The 17,752-nt window shown below is 38.2% G+C and overlaps 1 protein-coding gene across 1 annotated transcript; it reads right to left on the bottom strand.

Moving 5' to 3' along the window:
- Window positions 1-14,324: 14,324 nt before the first annotated feature.
- On the bottom strand, window positions 14,325-17,631 carry LOC122768163. Its single transcript, XM_044023948.1, has 5 exons — window positions 17,009-17,631; window positions 16,571-16,738; window positions 16,296-16,474; window positions 15,679-15,919; window positions 14,325-15,049 (listed from the first exon to the last, which is right to left on the bottom strand). Exons 1-5 carry the CDS (start codon window positions 17,618-17,620, stop codon window positions 14,594-14,596), a joined length of 1,656 nt encoding a protein of 551 aa, XP_043879883.1. The 5' UTR covers window positions 17,621-17,631; the 3' UTR covers window positions 14,325-14,593.
- Window positions 17,632-17,752: the final 121 nt, after the last annotated feature.

The raw sequence follows: 17,752 nt of genomic DNA, 5'->3' as shown, positions 1-17,752 counted from the left end.
GTGCCACGTGGTTTCACCAGATTAGAGCTGCGGCGTATTGAACTTCAATATTGTTGTGGTATCAACTGGGTATAAAACTCCCTCTGTGTCACCTCATATTGAAAATGTGTTGTCATTGAATCTCACATTTCAGTTCCGAAAGAGTTTTTTTTTCCAGTTTTTTTAGTCTTTTCAACATCAGGGGGGAAAACTAACAAGTGCTTGTGAATGATTGTCTCAAGGCTTGTAAGACGTCACAAACACAGTCAGAGCTCATTCCCCAAAGGAGAAGAGGACGATGTGTGTGCGTGAGTGTGTCTGTGTTGTGTTTTGACGGACTGGTGCTTGTGTTAAATGAATGACAGGATATCATAATGACCAGGACGGTCACAATGCTTGACTGCAAGAAGATAGCAGAATTGGAACTGAAAAAGGTATCATTCAGGAATCAGTAAATAAGATAGTGATAATCAGAAAATCAGAAATATCAATACCCAACCGTACACCGGATATGAAATCAGGTTTCTCATACTTGAGACAAACAAATCCTATGAAGTATGTGCACACACTGGACTCAGCTTTTGAGGCTGTTAGGTTCAAATATACTGTATAAAATATTACAGAATATATTGTATGCTGCATGGTGGTGTAAGTTATGCTGAGCTTTTGAATAATAAATGCGTCAGACTGAAACTACAAAACTTGAAACAAGTGTTTCTGCAAACAGCAGCCTGCAGTGTCGACGGTCCACAGGCTCAATTCAGTGGAACAGAGCTCAGTTGAAAGGTTTAAAGGTGGGTAATGACTCACTTCATGGCAGCCACATTACGGTTCACAGTTCTTTGTATTCCATCACGCCGCAGTTGTACATGATAGGATTAGATTGAATATTGACAATGACCAGTAAGTGCGTGTCTATCATTCAAACCTCTCGATTGTTTGAATGTCAATTTCTTAGTAGATGAAGATTTGATTTGAAGTGTCAGTTAGTACTTGAGAAACACTCTGTAAGGTATTTAACAGAAACATGTGACGCTATTCAAGCCCTGACTGACTCAACACTCTTGCAAGCCAGTGTATAAGCCGACGTGGATGCCAATTGTTGAGTACAAATCATCATTTGAACTGCAATTTAAGAGATAATGAGAGAAACACAGAAGAGAATTTAAGAGTGATACAATCAACTGATGCTCAACCGAGGAGTCACAGTGTGGTCGAAAGTCATTAATGGTCCCACAGGAAGTGGTGAGACAGTGGAAATTCGCCAGTCTACAGGACATAAAAGAGCGAGCAGATGTTTATTTTCATTTTTATTTTTTACAGTGACAGTGTACAAAAACATGAGTCTCAGTCGAGCAGTGATGCCGCTACCAAACACCCATTCAGTAACAGCTTCCATGACATACATTCATTATTCCCACCTACATTCAGAAATGAAGTGCTATATACTGTATATATATACACACACAGGAACATACCTACCATCATCATAAATACCATTTAAAGACAATAAGACATCAAATTCATCCTTTTGCCGAAGGTTAAACGCCATATTCATTGTTATTCAAGGACAATAACGTTCATTTCATCCTTATACACAAACAACGAAGCATTCAGTGCAATTATAGACAATAAGACAGGATTAGTGTATACCCATACACTGCTTTGACTTCTCTGGAGAAGCATTGAGTGAACAAAGGCTATTTCCAATGTGAAGATTGCTGAAAAGACATTGTGTTGTGTGGCTTTATGTGCCATTAAGAAATGGAATGCAATATAAGGAAGTAGGAAGAGTTTAAAGGCTCATGAGACAAAGCAATTTGTGTTCTACTGTGTGTGTGTTTTTTTTAGTGATAACTATCCAAAGGCAGTTTGCCATTTTAGTCTTTATTGCACTGTGACATGCAACTGCAGAAAAGGAAGAAAAAAATTGATGATAGATAAAAAAAATACTGAAAGCAACTAGTTTGACAAATAGTAGACTAGCCTTTTTTTTTTATTTCCTTTTTGGAGCTACATCAGGTCATTCAGGTCACTGCAGAAATCCAATTTGCTTCGATACCGTTTTACAAAAATGATTTATGAAAGGATCATATTCTCACCTGTTTAATATGATATCTGTGTCTGCGCGTTACTGCTGATCCTCTCAATATCAGGCCAGTGAGATGTAACTTTGATCTTTACACAGAGCTCCAGGCAGGTGTGATATTTGGATTTTATAGTATGTAGTTCATGTTCGAGTTAAGCTGTCAGGTTTTTGAACTTGGAAGCTCATCGCTCCGTGTGTCGGCCATTTCACATCCAAGGTAGCGTTGACTTACTCCTGGATGCATCTGTGTCCAGGGGGGTGACAGGAAAGAAAAGTGTGTTTTACTCTTCCTGCAACTTATTACATCTTTTCCCAAATGCACTCTGCATTCTGATGAGCACACGTCACAAGTAGTGTGATTGTGTCCTTCTTTAAACTCACTCAGGGAGAGGAAGTGAGAGAGCATGCCTCTCTCTACATCTCTGGTGAACACTGTTACCTCGCACTCCCATGCAGGGGCCACAGGAGAGGAGGATGAGAAGCTGCACGTGACTCAGGAGCTGTGTCAGCCGGCCCCCGTGTTCTATGGCAAGACATTTCTTAACCTTAACCTAATACTTGTGTTCCTCACAGTTCTAACAGTACCTGCATTGACACAGGGCTAGTAAACAGCAGAAGACAGTAAAACGTAAAAAATCTTGTAAAATTAGGCTCTAAAATCCTGATATTGACCCCTGTGAAAGTGCACCTAATTCACTGGACAAAACATTTTGAATTGCATTGCAAGTGGGACCTAAGGTATTTACACTTTAGGTCACATCTTACATCTCACATGTAAACAATTACAATAAGATGTAATTGTTTACATTTGCAGATGACACCAGTTTATTTTGTTCTGGGGTGACATGAAACGGCAAATACACTAAATGATAATGTTTGTCAAAAGCCATTCAGTTCCTTTAATTATTCCTTTAACAGTGAGTTCCTTTAATTATAGTGCATCGGGATTAATAATTCAGTAATGTAATATACTGTATGTAACATCAGTCAAGGGGCAGTTTCTGAGGAAATTGCAGTGGGATTGTTGCCATCCGCCCGAACTGAAGCCAATCTGGCATGCTGCACTGAACTGGTAAGAAGGAGATGTTGAACCGATGAATTCTAATTCTAATTGAATGTCTGAATGTTTAGAGAGAAGTTTAAAACGAGTGTAAAATGAGGGATTAAAGGTAGGAAATATATCCAAAATCTGAAGGCTGCACAGAGGCCCCAAATTCAGCATCACCACACTTAGTGCTTCACTTTGAATACGAAAGTGTAAATTAATACTGGGCCGATTTTACTGCTCTATACGCTTAAAAAAACAAGAGTGACACTGATTTAGTGTAAATAACGCCTATAATTAATATAATTTATAGTGTTTCCTTTCTATCAATAATGGTCATGCACTGGCTACACTGAGGTGGTGGGAGGGGGGACCTCACTTATCGCCTCACTGTCGACATGGCGACACTCTTGCTAACTCACTGTGTTTCATATTCACATACTGTTGTTAGCGGTTAGCTTAGCAGTGATGGCTACTTGCTCTATCACTCTGTTTAATCTGTTCCACTTCATCTGAAGGAGAATATGTCTGGAAATAGTTTAAGTATGAAAAAAAAGAAGAAGAATAGAAAACATGGCCAATGCAGAACAACAATGGGATTGTTTGTTGCCATCCCACTTAACTTTCAATACATATTACCATACTACTTTAAATTTAAGTATTTTGCAATGCTATTACATTCTTGTATATGTACATTTTATTCAGCGTTTAAACCTTTACAAATGTGAGATATTTCATTCAGAATTCAGATGCAATGGTTGAGTTTTATCTTGTTTTCCATTATTTTTGTTCTGAAATGTCTTCATTTGTAATCAGTTGAATAAAGGGACCTTTTGCACACTCAGTATACACACTGTAAACCTGGAAGATAGAAATATTTGAAATATTGGTGCGAGAGCACTTTCTATTGCAAAGTTAATAATTCTGACCACCAGATTCCACAGGGACATGTCTCGTATTGAAAGAAAGAGTCAAATTGAATTCTGAGTAAAGAAAGACAATCAACGATTATTTCCCCTGTGTGTTTTTGCACCTTTGTACAGTCTGTCCTGAGATATATAACATACATTAAGTATTTATTTTTCACTCTGTGCTTCCAGAGCCTTGAATATAGAGTTACACTTTGCAGTGTTTTTAAACTGCCCAATGGAGAGAGATGGAGACAGAGCTAAGTGGCCAGATGTAATTTGTGGAATCTGCCGCTCGCTCCGCTTGATTGTTGTATACAAACTTCTCTTTCAGCCACTGACAGCTGGACACCAAAGATGGCCCAGACAGCAAAACAAATGTGATTTTGTAAATTACACAGACCTGTTCCAGGTGAATTGCACCCAGTAGCTATGAGCGGTGGCAAAGGTTGACTGTGACTTTCAGTGGAGCACAACAGAACCAACTTAAAGTTTAAGTGCTTTTATTGGATGTCACAAGCGTTTTTGTTGCATTACCACAACAGAGTAAGATGTTTTTTTTCTACTAATCCATCCTTCCATCCATCCATTTTATGCCGACCTCATGCCCTTTCAATCTCAGCCAATCTCAGCTGACATGGATACACCCTGGACAGATCGCGTACATACAGTGACAAACAACCACCCACTCTCACACTCACACCTACGGTCAGTTTAGAGTCAGATTTACCTCATTAATTTAGGAAAATTCAACCTTACTTAACGTTTGCATGAAAGATATTCAGTGTCATCAAATTATCAACGTTGCTGGTTTTTGTGACCACAAATATTGGAACAGTTGGATAAATGGATAACCATGTTGACTATGGGATACATTGTTCATTGACTTATTAAGATTAAGATTTTGTCACATATGCAATACACAGTACAATGTGCAGTGAAATGCCTTTTCCTGCTACCAAGAGAATACAAATGAATTTTAAATATGAAGAAAAGAAAGTAAGCACAATAATTACACAATTAACTCTTCATGCGGTGCTAATCATCCAAACCAAAACTAAGATGAAATAGTTCTTTAAACAATGTGACCGGCCAAAGTACCCCCTTGCTTCCACTGACTGCACTTTAGAGAAGGAATCCAGTAGAAAGGTATTTTTATTGCAGACTGCTAAAGGTTGAGGTTGCTTTGAAAGGGCATGAGGTGAGGCCTCAAAGTCTGGGTGGACAGGCGGGGTAGGTTGGACTTTATCCCCCCCGTCTGCTGAGGACCACAGAAGGTGGAGAGCACAAACATGTTCTGCCCTCTCTCACCAGCCTTTATGAGATGAAAGCAGAGGGATGATGGAAGAGGGGGTGAGGGAGCTTCAGAAGAATCAATAACAGTATATTTCAGAGTGTTTGCCTTTACTATATTTTTTTTCCCCAGTCGGGTAAGGCCATGCATAACACACATGCAACCTTTTCTCCTTTCCCAGCCTTCCCAGATGTGTGGATTCCATCTTATTCATGGCAGTTGTATCTATGCGTACAATTACAACAGCGCTGATTTTTTCTTTTCAAATGACTTTCATTTCCAGCCTTTCAGGTTCACCTGACTTACACTTCTGACCTTGTGAAGGACTTTGGACACACGTGGGCATGTGGTTCCCCTTCACAATAGTTGCCTGGCACAATTCCAAATAAAGTTCACAAGTGCTTATAATACTATAATAGAAGCCTCCAGGCATTCAAGATGTTCGCCCCATCCATATAACAGTAACACACACAACATTTGAAACTACAAATGAGCAGATACAGTATGTATTTGTCTAGGCTGAATTCCTGAATAGATTTGATTCACTAAGTTCCGAAATGGTTTGATTTTCTCTTCAGTTTCATTCAATATTGATTCACTTAGAGATGTTTCAATTTCCATAGCAATTTTGCTTTGTCATGGAGGGGATTTTCACAGAACTAATGCTGTTGCTAATGATGTAAACTCTATATAAATTGGATTAAACGTTAACCATTAGTGCTCATGCAGCACATATCTGTGCCGCAGGTGCATGGTCATTTGTCGTGGGAATGATACACAACTCCTTATATGGACATCCTGGGGGTGTGTGTTTATAGGTCACATATGTTTTTTGTCTTCTTATGTGTTGAAAGTTATGATTCATTTTATATCGCATTTTTAGTAAGACCGTTATACTTCTGTGACATATTCCCAAATTTCACAAATCCAATCTGATTTTAAACATTTAAACGTCACACAACTCAGGTGTGTTTGTATAGTTAGTGAAAATTAAAACTTTTTTCATCAGATTGCCTAGGTTGTGTTGAAAAAAAAGGATATAAGAATGGCACATTCCTATAATCTCTGTATATACTGTATATACTCTGTATATACCAAAATGCTTACTTATTGACTTGTCATTTCAAACCAGAGGCTTTTCAGACAAACACCATGTTGGATTTATGTTACTGTCACACTGAATAGGATCACTTCTTAATGAGAACCTGTTAAAACATTAGTAAATCAAGATAACACTTCATTATGTGATCATGACTTAGAACACCTGAGCGCTCATGAGCTAATGTGTTCAGGTGACAAAGCAATTTCAAATGTATCATAGGATGAACAACCTGAATCACATAATTACTGACCTCCACCTTTGACAGAGATGATTAGGAGAAAAGAAAGGTAAGAGTCAAGAGATGTGATGAAACAACACCTTTATTCTGTGTTTGTTCATTCATGATTAATAATAAGACACTCATTGTGTATGGCTCAGTAAATGCAATTTAGTGGTGTGTAAATAATGTGAAATATAAACATTTTGGGGTGGGAGAAAAAAAAGCTGATTCATTATCTCCCTGATAGAAAATGTCAAATATAATTTATTCTGTGACTGCATGTAGCTCGAGAATCCAAATATTTAAGGCGTATCACAGCTAAACAGATGTTTGCCCAGGGGAAATGGGAGAGTAAATATTTGAGCTAACCCTCACATTTGTTACCAATTTGAAATGTCTGTGTATCACCCTGACAATAGAGGTTGAGCTGAATTTTTTCACCTGTGCTATTCAAGCATAACGTGCACCATGTAATCCAGACCTTTGAGACCCTCAATCCTTCTTGTGCTGATGAAACCTTTTTATTTCATAAATGTAGTTGTGGCCTTGACAAATCCACACTATGTCTGGTTGTTGTCAAATATCTGGAGAAGAAAAAAAAAAAAAAAGTTTAATCTCTCAGTGAAATATTACCCTGCTCATGCTGGCGACATAATGAGAACTCCTCGTGGTTGTATTTATTTAAGGATGTTGAAGTTTTTTCATTTCAATTAAGAACAGTTAATATTGTTTTAAACATTTCACTATAATTAAAGCCCTCTAAGTCTAAATCTGATTAATTTCTTAAATCTAAGTTATGAGGTCGGGCATTTCAAGGATACTTAAATCCACTATTTGCACTCATTATTTTGCAATTGCTACATTGGTTATTAGTTTCCCAACGTCAACAAAACAACAGCTCCAAGCCAGATGACAATTGGCAAAGTATCCTAAACTGCTCTGTACGTAAAAACAATAATTTACTCTAGAAATTTCGAGCATGCCTGCTGTTCTTGCTGCTGATGTCGTCGGGTGCAGGACTTGTGCTGGTAAAGGAGTAACATTGGGGGTAAATTAAACCTTTTAAACCTTTTAAAGTATTTAGACGAAGTAGTATTTTGGTGGAACAAACTATGCTTGTTCAAGGTGAGTCCCAAGTCTTGTGATCTGTTTAAAGTTTGAAACACGTCTCTACGTTAAAGTATGACGACACTGTGAGGCTCCAAACTGGGTTGGGTTGTGATCTCTTTCTTGAACCATTTCCCATTCATGTGTATGTGGAAATTATTTGCAATTTTTTACGATTTTTGTCACCATGGTTGCTGGAAATGCTAAGAAAAGTAATAGCACAACATTCTCGATCAAACCACACGTTCTGATATAGGATGTGTGGGGGTTTTCTCAAATCTGAGGAGGGACTCACTTTGGACGACACACTAAACTAGGGTTAGGGTTTATTTTTACAAGCAATGTTAGATGATGTCTTATCTGTTGTGGGTATGTTGTGAGATAGCGAGAAACGTACTTTCAATCCCTCTGTATGTCTAGTATATGTTGAGAAATTGACAATAAATCTGTCTTTGACTTTAACTTTGAACTATGACTTTTTTGTCAAATTTTGGATGACATACTATTCTATACTATACTATACTATAATTTTGGACTGCAAACCAAACTATGACGTTGTAGTATGTCGTAGTTTAGTATGTCGTCCAAAATTTGACAAAAATGTCATAGTTTAGTATGTTGTCCAAAATTTGAGAAAAATGTCATACTTTAGTATGTCGTCTAAAATTTGAGAAAAATGTCATACTTTAGTATGTCGTCCAAAATTTGACAAAAGGTCATCTTATAGTATGTCGCCTAAAAATTTGAGAATAATGTCATACTTTTAAACTATGACATTTTTGTCAAATTTTGGACGACATGCTAAACTATGACATTTTTGTCAAATTATGGACGACATACTAAACTATGACTTTTTGTTGCGATTTTGGACGACATACTAAACTATGACATTTTTGTCAAATTTTGGACGACATACTAAACTATGACATTTTCATCAGATTTTGGACAACATACTAAACTATGACATTTTTGTCTCATTTTTGACAACATACTAAAGAATGACATTTTCATAGAATTTTGGACGACATACTAAACTATGACATTTTTGTCTCATTTTTGACAACATACTAAAGAATGACTTTCATGTCAATTTTTGACCACATCCTAAACTATGACATTTTAGTCAAATTTTGGATCACATACTAAACTATGACATTTTTGTCACATTTTGGGCGACATACTAAAGTTTGAAATTTTTGTCACATTTTGGACGACATACTAAACTATGACATTTTTGTCAAATTTTGGACTACAACAGCGTAGTATATTAGGAATGACTTTGCGTCAATTTTCACCACATACTAAATCCATGACATTTTCGTCACATTTTGACAACTTGACTTTTGGTCAAAATTTGACAACGCATTTTCAAACTATGACTTTTCGCCTCTATTTGGACCACATACTAAACTATGACATTTTTGTCAAAATTTGGACTACATACTAAACTATGACATTTTCGTCAAATTTTGGACGACATACTAAAGTATGACATTTTCATAGAATTTTGGACAATATACTAAACTGTGACATTTAAGCCAAATTTTGGATCACATACTAAACTATGACTATTTTGTCACAATTTGGACGACATAATAAACTATGACAATTTTGTCACATTTTGGACGACATACTAAACTATGACTTTTTTTGTCACATTATGGACAACATACTAAACTATGACATTTGTCAAATTTTGGACGACATACTTAAGTTTGACTTTTTTGTCAAAATTTGGACGACATACTAAACTATGACATTTTTGTCTCATTTTTGACAACATACTAAAGAATGACTTCTTCATGTCAATTTTGACCACATCCCAACTATGACATTTTAGTCAAATTTTGGATCACATACTAAACTATGACATTTTTGTCTCATTTTTGACAACATACTAAAGAATGACTTTCATGTCAATTTTTGACCACATCCTAAACTATGACATTTTAGTCAAATTTGATCACATACAACTATGACATTTTTGTCACATTTTGGGCGACATTCTAAAGTTTGACATTTTTGTCCCATTTTGGACGACATACTAAACTATGACATTTTTGTCTCATTTTTGACAACAGCGTAAAGAATGACTTTTATGTCAATTTTCGACCACATACTAAACTATGACATTTTCTGTCACATTTTGGACAACTTACTAAAGTTTGACTTTTTGGTCAAAATTTGGACAACGTACTAAACTATGACTTTTTCATCTCATTTTGGACAACATACTAAACTATGACATTTTTGTCAAAATTTGGACTACATACTAAACTATGACATTTTCGTCAAATTTTGGACGACATACTAAAGTATGACATTTTCATAGAATTTTGGACAATATACTAAACTGTGACATTTAAGCCAAATTTTGGATCACATACTAAACTATGACTATTTTGTCACAATTTGGACGACATAATAAACTATGACAATTTTGTCACATTTTGGACGACATACTAAACTATGACTTTTTTTGTCACATTATGGACAACATACTAAACTATGACATTTGTCAAATTTTGGACGACATACTTAAGTTTGACTTTTTTGTCAAAATTTGGACGACATACTAAAGTTTGACATTTTTCTCCCATTTTGGACGACATACTTAAGTTTGATTTTTTTTTGTCAAAATTTGGATGACATACAAAAGTTTGACTTTTTTGGATGACATACTGTCTTTTCAGACATAAGTCAGCTAGCACCTTTGAGGTTTTTTCAAGCCTTTTCAAGGCTAGCTCTTTCCTCCCATTACTGTAGCCGTTAATGTTGAAATCCTTGTTGAGATTGAAATGACGCACGCGATGAAACACAGAGTTTTCGGAATTTATATTGTTTGCTTTTGAAGGTTTTTATTTTGGTTTACTTGTTTTTGAAACACCCAGACATACACACATATAATCGTAGACACATACCTCCAGTAGGAATTGAACCCATGATGTCTTGAGTCGTGATGCGACGTACTTGTCCACTAGACCATCTTCAGCGCTGGTGATTCTCCCGACAGTGATAGAGGATAACATGAAGTAAGTGAACTGAAGGCTGTGCGGTGGGCGGTTCAATTCCACAACTGCACAGTTCAAAATGAGGACATTTGTCAATTTTGGACGACATACTAAACTATGACTTTTTTGTCACATTTTGGACGACATACTAAACTATGACTTTTTTGTCACATTTTGGACGACATACTAAACTATGAGATTTTTATGACATTTTGGACACTAAAGTATGACTTTTTTGTGACATTTTGGGCGACATACTGAAGTATGACTTTTTGTCACATTTTGGGACATACTAAAGTATGACTTTTTTGTCACATTTTGGACTGACTAAACTATGACCTTTTTGTCACATTATGGACGACATACTAAGCTATGACATTTTTGTCAAATTTTGGACGACACCTAAACTATGACTTTGTCTCATTTTTGTACACATTTTACATACAAAACTATGACATTTTTGTCAAATTTTGGACGACATACCAAACTATGACATTTTTGTCACATTTTGGACGACATACTAAACTATGACATTTTGTCACATTTTGGACGACATACTAAAGTATGACTTTTTTGTCAAATTTTGGACAACATACTAAACTATGACATTTTTTTCAAATTTTGGACGACATACTAAACTATGACATTTTTGTCACATTTTGGACGACATACTAAACTTTGACATTTGTCAAATTTTGGACGACATACTAAACTATGACATTTTTGTCACATTTTGGACGGCATACTAAACTATGACTTTCTTTTTTTGTCAGATTTTGGACGACATACTAAAGTTTGACTTTTTTGTCAAAATTTGGACGACATACTAAACTATGACATTTGTCAAATTTTGGAAGTCATACTAAACTATGACATTTTTGTCACATTTTGGACAACATACTAAACTATGACTTTATGTCACATTATGGACGACATACTTAACTATGACATTTTTGTCAAATTTTTGACGACTGACTAAAGAATGACTATTTTGTCACAGTTTGGACGGCATACTAAATTATAATTTTTTGTCTCATTTTTGACAACATACTAAAGAATGACATTTTTGTCAAATTTTGGACGACATACTAAACGATGACATTTTTGTCAAATTTTGGACAACACACTAAACTATGACTTTTTTGTCTAATTTTGGACGACACACTAAACTATGACTTTTTTGTCTAATTTTTGACGACATACTAAAGTATGACTTTTTGTCTCATTTTTGTCGACATACTCAAGAATGACTATTGTGTCACATTTTGGATGACATACTAAAGTATGACTTCTTTGTCTAATTTTTGATGACTGACTAAAAGAATGACATTTTTGTCACAATTTGGATGACATTAAACTATGACATTTTCGTCAAATTTTGGACGACACACTAAACTATGACATTTTTGTCACATTTGGACGACATACTAAACTATGACTTTTTTGTCACATTTTGGACGACATACTAAACTATGATATTATATAGTGGCATTGTGGCGTAGTGGTTAGTAGGTCTTGACTATGTACAAAAATATCATAGTTTAGTATGTTGACAAAAATGTCTTCAGAAAACCCCCACACTTCCTATATCAAAACTATGGTTTGATTGGGAATGGTGTGCTATGACTTTTATAAGACTTTCGAGTAACCATGGCGACAAAAATCTCAAAAGAATGCGAATAATTCCCACATACACATGAATGGGAAACGGTCGAAAGATGGAGAAAAATCAAGCCCATTTTGGAGCATCACACTGTTGTCATACTTTAACGTAGAAACATGGTTGGAACTTTAGACAGGTCGCAAGACTTGAGACTTTTCTCAACTAAGTCAAAGTTTTGATACATATTACGGTTTTTAAATAATCACAGTTTACATTTTGTACTTTTTTTCAACGTTTTCTGATTTTATAATGAGTGTGTATTGTGTGCGTGGCCGTTGAGCCGGGGGGGGGAGTGAAAACATTTTTGTCCTCTGGGGGGCATGACATAAAATAATAGAGAACCACTGAGCTAGAATGACACACTCAAAAAAATAATCACAAAAATCTCTGAACAAACTCTTCTCCTGCCCACAATTTCCAACCTACACTATGGTTGTTGTCTAACCCTGTGTTGTTTTTATTTTCATATAACTTGCAGTTTTTCTTAAAATCACCTAAAAGGCAAAGGTGATTTTAAAACTGTGATTTCTCTGTCAACTCACACCCGTTTTTGATGAACGGGTGTGAGTTTTAAAAAATTAAAAAATTAAAAATGTGGGAGCTGCTGAAAGCCTCCTGACACTCACAAACCAATTGTATCTCTATCATCAACCGTTCTTGAAATATGACAACTTTAAAACATGCTGTTTTCTGTTTCTCAGAGGTTTGGGAGAAGCATAGGTGTGTGCTTGTGAGTCACTCTGTGTTGAATTGTTATTCTTCCACCCAAAACTTTGGCGTGTAACTTCTCCCACAGTTTTGAGAAAACCCCCACACGTTATATCCAAACATGCGGTTTGATCGGGAATGGCGTGCTATGACTTTTCTAAGCAGTTTGTGTATCCATGGTGACAAAAATCGCAAAAACCTCTGAATAATTTCCACATACACATGAATAGGAAACGGAGGGGCTTGTGAATCTCTCTCGCTCTCTCTCCACAAAGTGGTATTTTGGTAATTCCACCAAAATACCATTTTGTCTGAATACTTCAAGTTTTTAAGGTTCAATCCACCCAAATGTTACTCCTTTACCAGCAAAAGTCCTGAACCTGACAACATCGGCAGTAAGAACAGCAGGCACACTCGAAATTTCGCTGCAGAATTTTCTAGTTCGTTTACCACTTTATCCTCCACGAGGGTCGAGGGGAGCTGGAGCCAATCCCAGCTGACAGGCACAGTGCCTCAGGTATACTCTGAATTGGTCATCAGTCCATCACAGGGCAGACACACAGACAAGAACAACCATTCACTCTCATATCACCTCTATGTATTGTGTCCAATTAACCTCTGCATGTTTCTGGACTGCGGGAACCCACACACACACGGGGAGAACATGCAAACTCCATGCTGAAAGGCTCTCATTTTGACCAGGTTGCGAACACGCATCTTTTTCCTGTAAGGCAAGAGTGGTAACCAATATGTCGCCGTGTGACCTCAGTTCCTGTGAGTTTATACTCTTAACATCATGTCAGTGTCTTGAGGGGGAACAACTGCTACCACTGTAAAAGACATTTCAACTCTCAGAATAGAAGTTATCAGGAGGTGAAAACTAACCTGATAACTTCGATCATCTACCAGCTGAAGAAACAGGAAGATCATAACAATCTCTTACAAACATACCCATCAGATATTGTACCATCCGCTTTTTTCAAGGTGTGTTTGTGGTAATCCAGACTACTTCAAGCCAAAAAAACAAAAGCTTTCTATGTGTACTTTTACGTTAGTACGATTTCCCCTGTGAGGCCAATTTTTTTTGTGGAAAAAATATTGAGAAATGCATTTTTAAAATTCACAGAAGTGAGAAATCATTGCAAAGAAGAGAGCTATTTGGTTGGGTTTACAAATAGTTGAGAAAACTTACTGAAAATATTTTAAGCCAAGTATATATTTTATCTTTATTTGATGGTTGTATGTTTGCAAACGCAGCTGCACAGACAGTTAAGACTCTAGCACTCATGTAATTGATTTAAACTGGAGTATTTGGATAATAACATGTTAACAATGAACAAACATAAATTGTTTTTAAAGTGAAGCTGTGAAAATAAATGAAAAAGTAGTAAGCCCCAGAAATGAGGGCGGGCCCTGTGTCCTGCACTTTGCTTGTAGGTGTGGCCTGTTTGCATTTAAGGGAGGGGCCTAAAAAGTCTTTGGGATCTGAAAGGTCAAATCGTCCAATGTCTGTGTGTCACCATCAAGCCTCACCACCACCACCCTTCTCTTCTTCTGCTCTGACCCTTCATCATCATCCTCCTCTTCTCTCCCCTCTGCCTCTCGTTTACCTCTCTCCTTTCTCTGCTTCTTTGCCTTCTTCCTCCTCTTTGTCTCTTCTTTGTCCTTTGCTGCTTGACCTTCCTCTTCTTCCTCTTGCACACCAACTTGCCCATCTTCCTCCACCTCCTCTACTGCCAACTCAATGTCTGCCTCCTCCTCCTCTTCCTCCTCCTCATCTTCTTCCTCTTCCTCATCATCATCATCATCATCATCATCGTCGTCGTCCTCAATTTCCAACTCCAGTTCTTCCACCTCTTCAATATCCTCTTCCTCCACGTCTGGCATCTCTTCATCTTTTATCTTTATCATTTGTCGCCCATTCTGTGTCAAACACAAAAAGCACAAACAATCAAATGAGACTAAATAATGCAGTGAAGTAGATTGCAGCTCTCGCGGCCCCACTGGGCGAAAGCAATTATTTCAAAGCGGTGGTTGGAGGGAAAATTAAGAGACAACTTCACTTCTTCTCAGATTTTTACAATCCGTTATGTAAAAGAATGAACCTGTACCTACAACAATAGCAGGCAAATAATAATAAGATTGCTTGAACTGATTCATTGGCCACTTGGGGCAGCAAAAACAAATGTGAAATATCACATTTCCTTTACTCTGCAGCACCACATACAATACAACATTGTCTTTCATGTTGTGTCCAACTAATGAAGACAAGCCTTACATTCAATGTCTGTTGATTCTGTTTTTGGTCTCCAAATGCTGAGGGAAATATTGATAACTGTTGTAAACTAATGCAGCAGGTGGACGATTGTACAACTTTTAAGGTGAAAACAGCAGCTTGCTCCAGTGGAAATGACAGTGGTGAGAGTGAATCAAAACAGAACATAGATGAATGAATGACAAACAAATCACTACCAATGCATGAATCTTTTTATCTCCAGATTATGTTTGTATAACAAGTTACTTTTGAGTCCTGAACTGATTATGATACTTACAGGCCTTCTGCCAAATCGGAGTCTCTGCAGCAGTAACCTGACGGTGTCCTTGTTTTGACACAGTCCCATGGTGTTGAGAGTGTCGATGGCAGCACCAGAGCAGCCCTGTAGGCGCAGATCAGCCCCCAGAGCAGCTTGCAGGAAACTATTCTTCCAGATGTTTCTGGTGAAGAGTGGTATGGAAAGTGCCACCACAACCCGACGCTCCAGTACTGTCTGCGCCTGCTCTTCTGACAGTGGGCTGCCACACACACAAACACACAGATAGATGCTCATCAGATGAGTAAATCTTGTCACTTAGTGACATTCCCATACTGCACACAAGAAGTGATTTGTTTTATGGCAAGACAGACAGACGCAACAGCAACCTTGTGCTAGTAAAATGGGACACATGCAAACGGGTGTAAATTCTCTTGTTCAGCAGTTTGATGGGTTTGATGGCCCCTTGCCCACTAATTCAGGTGTGATATTATCACTTAAGGGAGCCTGATTTCAGATCAAATAGGGCAGCAAACAAATAATGTAACAATTTCTGTTGCAAGACGGGCAGAAAACAGGCAGAATAATAACATAAACAAAAACAAAAATGACCAAACACTGAGAAGCTTTCAACTTACTGGCCTATCTTTGTAAGGTTGGTGATGTCAGGGAACAGTGACTGGAGGCAGGTGGTGACAAGTGGAGCTTTGTCCTGGGCCCAGTTCAGACATCGTCGCCAGGGGAAAGATGACAGCGCCTTTACGTTCAAGACCTTCTGATGAAATGGACTACCTCGCTGCCGAGAGAGTATTTTCATCTGCACCACAATGGGTAAGATAACAGCCATCTTTATATACTGACAAAAACAAGAAATTAAATTAGATGACATGAGTAGATGTGTATCCATACTCACCTCCTCTTTCAGTTGTCTACTCCAAAAGTCCATCATGGATTTCCTGGCACCTTTAGCAGACCAGAGTGTCTTTAAAGCAGCCCTGTAACAGGATTTGCTCACCAGCTGTGCTGCTTTGCTCTTCTTTCCCATCCTGCGGTCTTTCTTCTTCTTCTTGACACTGTCTGACTGCACTCATCATCGCCAAGAACAAAAGGAGAACACATTTGTCAAAGAAGTAGTAGTGTTTGTATAAAGCCCATCAACAACAAATCACAGCTAGACATGGGATACTATCAGAATTTTCTGACACGATTATCCTGCCCAAATAATTGTGATACACAGAAGTATTAATAAATGCAAAACTTGGAACCAAACATGACATAAATAGTCCAGGTCCATGCACTCAGGTTTGAATAAGGCACCGGTATATTGCAATAGTACCGACAAGACACACACCTTTTTAGGGGGAGGCGGTTGCAGCCACAAAGACCGCCTCCCGTTCTGTTTGCGTTTGCAGTTGGACCGGATGGCCTGCGCACAGTTCTCGCATAGGAAAGACTTGTTGTGTACCACAGAGTTCGGGAAGACCCACTGCACGGTAGCCACGGTGGTGAAGGTGAACACCGCCCTCCGGTTGAAGCTGCGACCCTGCCGTTCAAACTTGACGCTGCAGCAGCAGCAGCTCCTGTCCTCTGGCCGATGCTGACGCCGGCGGCCGCCACCACCCGACGGGGGGGCGATCGTTACAGGTTGATTCGCTGCGGTCTTTCCGGTGTCCTCCTCGGTTTGTGGCCGCAAAGTGGACGCTTCTACATAATTGCCCCCGGGGCAGTCCACTTCCGCCCCCACGGCCGGTTCGGGAATCTCTGTCGTTAGAGAAACTGCAGAACGTCCCTGTGCGGTGCTCTGCTTTTGCTCGGTCTGTGTGGTAAAGCGTTCCTTCGGCGATACTCCGCCGTTAACAGCCACTCTACCGGAGAACGTAGAGTTACTGTCCAGACAGTCTTGCTCGGTTGTCTCAGTTTCCTCGTTGTTCCCCGCGTTCGTGTTGGTGTTTTCGCTTGTCATGATGAACAGAGGATCCCCGTGTTTCAGAACAAAAATCCAGACACTCAGAAAGAGCAAGTCTGTCTGTGTAGGGTCATCACTGTTCACTGGCTAATGCTACAGGCTAACGCCGCTGAAGCCCGCCCCTAGACT

Source organism: Solea senegalensis, linkage group LG4 (genome assembly GCF_019176455.1).
Source record: "Solea senegalensis isolate Sse05_10M linkage group LG4, IFAPA_SoseM_1, whole genome shotgun sequence".
In the NCBI taxonomy this organism is placed as follows: domain Eukaryota; kingdom Metazoa; phylum Chordata; class Actinopteri; order Pleuronectiformes; family Soleidae; genus Solea; species Solea senegalensis.
The sequence above is the reverse complement of the archived record's forward strand: the minus strand, read 5'-3'. Positions and strand labels throughout refer to the sequence as shown.